The 2,500-nt window shown below is 43.8% G+C and overlaps 1 protein-coding gene across 1 annotated transcript in view; it reads right to left on the reverse strand.

The window, feature by feature from the left end:
• The window catches only part of LOC310798173 (receptor-type tyrosine-protein phosphatase gamma-like), a gene marked incomplete at both ends in the record, with an annotated part of 532,970 nt that overhangs the window by 75,841 nt on the left and 454,629 nt on the right, over positions 1 to 2,500 (reverse strand). The window contains one exon of the mRNA XM_083660647.1: positions 2,032 to 2,224. Coding sequence (XP_083516773.1) covers positions 2,032 to 2,224 — 193 coding nt within the window. The remainder of the gene's footprint in view (positions 1 to 2,031; positions 2,225 to 2,500) is intronic.

Consider the following 2,500-nt stretch of genomic DNA (forward strand, 5'->3'; position numbering starts at 1 on the left):
TAGTCTCGCTGGCCAGCCTCCCCTCCCTACCGTCCGAGGAGTCTGGCGCCGCAGGTCTCCATAGTGGGATTGCGATGGGCGGCGCTTAGCGGCAGTGCCCTTGGAAAATAGTTTCCATCAATCCAACTTGCATTTTCAGCATGTAGCAACGAGCTAGCGTGTAGGTTTCTGCCGTTAGCTTGCTAGCTAGTTAGCGTTGTTGTTTTCACTGAGGCGGCAGGGCACTGTTTACAGCGACACACAGGGAGGAGGGAGCGGAAGCCGCTCTGATTGACATGGTCGGAGCCAATGACAGAGCTTGTAATAAGCGGGGAGCGGACATCCGGCTGCGACTGAAACAGTTGCTCCAATGGGAGAGCAGCTGTAGAGCAGGGGAGGGTTTATCCCAGTTGCCTGTTTCCGTCGTGCCAGACTCCTCTCACAGTAGGGAGAGGAGGCTGGCCAGTGAGACTAGGTTCTAGGTAACACCAGGTAATACTATTTTTCTGACTGAATAAGGAATAATTTCTTAGAATATCCTGTATCCCTCAAATATATATATTTTTATACTAAGCAGACAGCATGAAAAACACAAACATGGAATACACATGTATTAGTCTTTGCAGGCTATCACCTTATTTAACCAACCCGATCTCCAAAAAAAACGTAAAATAGGCACGTTTGTGGACAAACGTTGCTATTTTACGATGTCGGCTAAGAAATTGTAAAATGGGAACGTACGCGTCTACAGCGGTGGGCGGGGTTTGGGCGTGTTTTATGGAGATTTTCTGTTTCTAACCCCTCCCCCTACTCTAATCCTCACCCTAACCACTCGGAACGTTAATATTTTACGTTTTTCGAGCCGAAATTGTAAAATAGCAACGTTGGTCCACATCGTTGGTATTATACGTTTTTCTAAGAGACTGTGTTGTATTTAACACATCTCAATGAGCATGCCCAGCACATCAGCTTTAAAGAGTGATTGTTCATCCAACATTTTAAGACAATGTGCTTCAATTGCTTAAGTCTATTTTATAAGACCACCCCCTTGTACCCACAATATAAATACACAGACCGACCCCAAACGACCAACTGACCGAACGACTGACCAACCAGTCAACCAACCAACCAGTCAACAGAGTAACTTATAGAGCTGCTGGTTGCAGCTAAAAAGGACACCAGGAAATTGTTATGGGAAAGATGTTATAGTGTGGAAAAATAAGACCTATAATAACTGGATTTAATACTTTTTAACTTTTAAACCCTTAAATTGAGATAAAGACATTTTCAAAATCTGAGGATCCATCGATAGCTGCATGGAAGTTCCCATCCACTCCAGAAATGCTTCATCTATATTCAATCCCAAATCCCTGTTTACCCAATCAAAAGGCTTCTGATCCCTGTTTACCCAATCAAAAGGCTTCTGGATGAAACATGCAAGAGTTGATTCAGCATCTCGGAAGTCTTGCTTGAATAATAGAGGAAGCACAATAACAATGATACATTTTTGAAGATTCAGTTGAGTTGATTCATAGTTTCATACCTTTGATTTGTTCATGTTCAACAATTCAAACAAAACAATAAAGAATGTAGGGAATCAAAGCGTTTCATTGGAAATATTATTAATATTCTGGCAGCTTTCCTTATTTTACCTTTCTCTTTCACTTCCTCCACCGCCTCAACAGTGAATTATGCATTCTGAAACTGATTATGTTTATATATATATTATATATATATATCACATAAATCAGCTATAAAAAGCTACTTTTCTTTGTACTTTTTTTCCCCGCCACCATTTTTTTTACCTTATTCAATATCCATTTCATTAAAATTGTCTAACTAAATGTGATTAGACTTCATTGGAGTTACTTATGAATGATTTTCAAGTTGTACGACAACCAGTGTGCATTTCACTTAACTTAACTTTTTGTTAACTTAGTCTAGTCTAGTTTGCTAGGACTCCGTCTGCACTCTGCACTCTGCAAACAGGTCCCCCCAAGCGCACTCCCCAAGATTGAAGTCGACGATCACGTCAAAGGCTCCGCCCCCTACCTTTGGACGCCTCTGTGCCGTACGGGCTGTCGCTGCTGTCCGTCAGGTCGGGCAGCCAGGCGTCTTTCACGGCCGACTTGTAGACGTGGCGGTTGTCTAAGCTCTGGATGGGCCGGAAGTTGCTGCGCAGATACTCCACCGACTTCACGTGGTCCTGCTGCTCCGTGGTGAAGATGGAGTAGAAGGCCTCCAACTGGGGCCAGAGGGGGCGATCGATCATGAGAGAGATAGAAGTGGAGATGAGAGAGAGAGAGAGAGAGAGAGAGAGAGAGAGAGTTAGTGCAAGACATACAGTAACTCACATCCTGTGGCCATTTTGAGGTAGTCATTTTGCATCCCATACAATAGTAGAGTATCATTCACATGGGGATGCAAAATGTGCATGGTCTTGCTGCTCTGTGCTGAAGGTAGAGTGAAACACCTCTAACTGGGACCAGGGCAGGCCTGGCTGGTGCCATGATGAAGTGAC

This window comes from Poromitra crassiceps, assembly GCF_964638095.1.
Source record: "Poromitra crassiceps genome assembly, chromosome: 25".
Lineage (NCBI taxonomy): Eukaryota > Metazoa > Chordata > Actinopteri > Beryciformes > Melamphaidae > Poromitra > Poromitra crassiceps.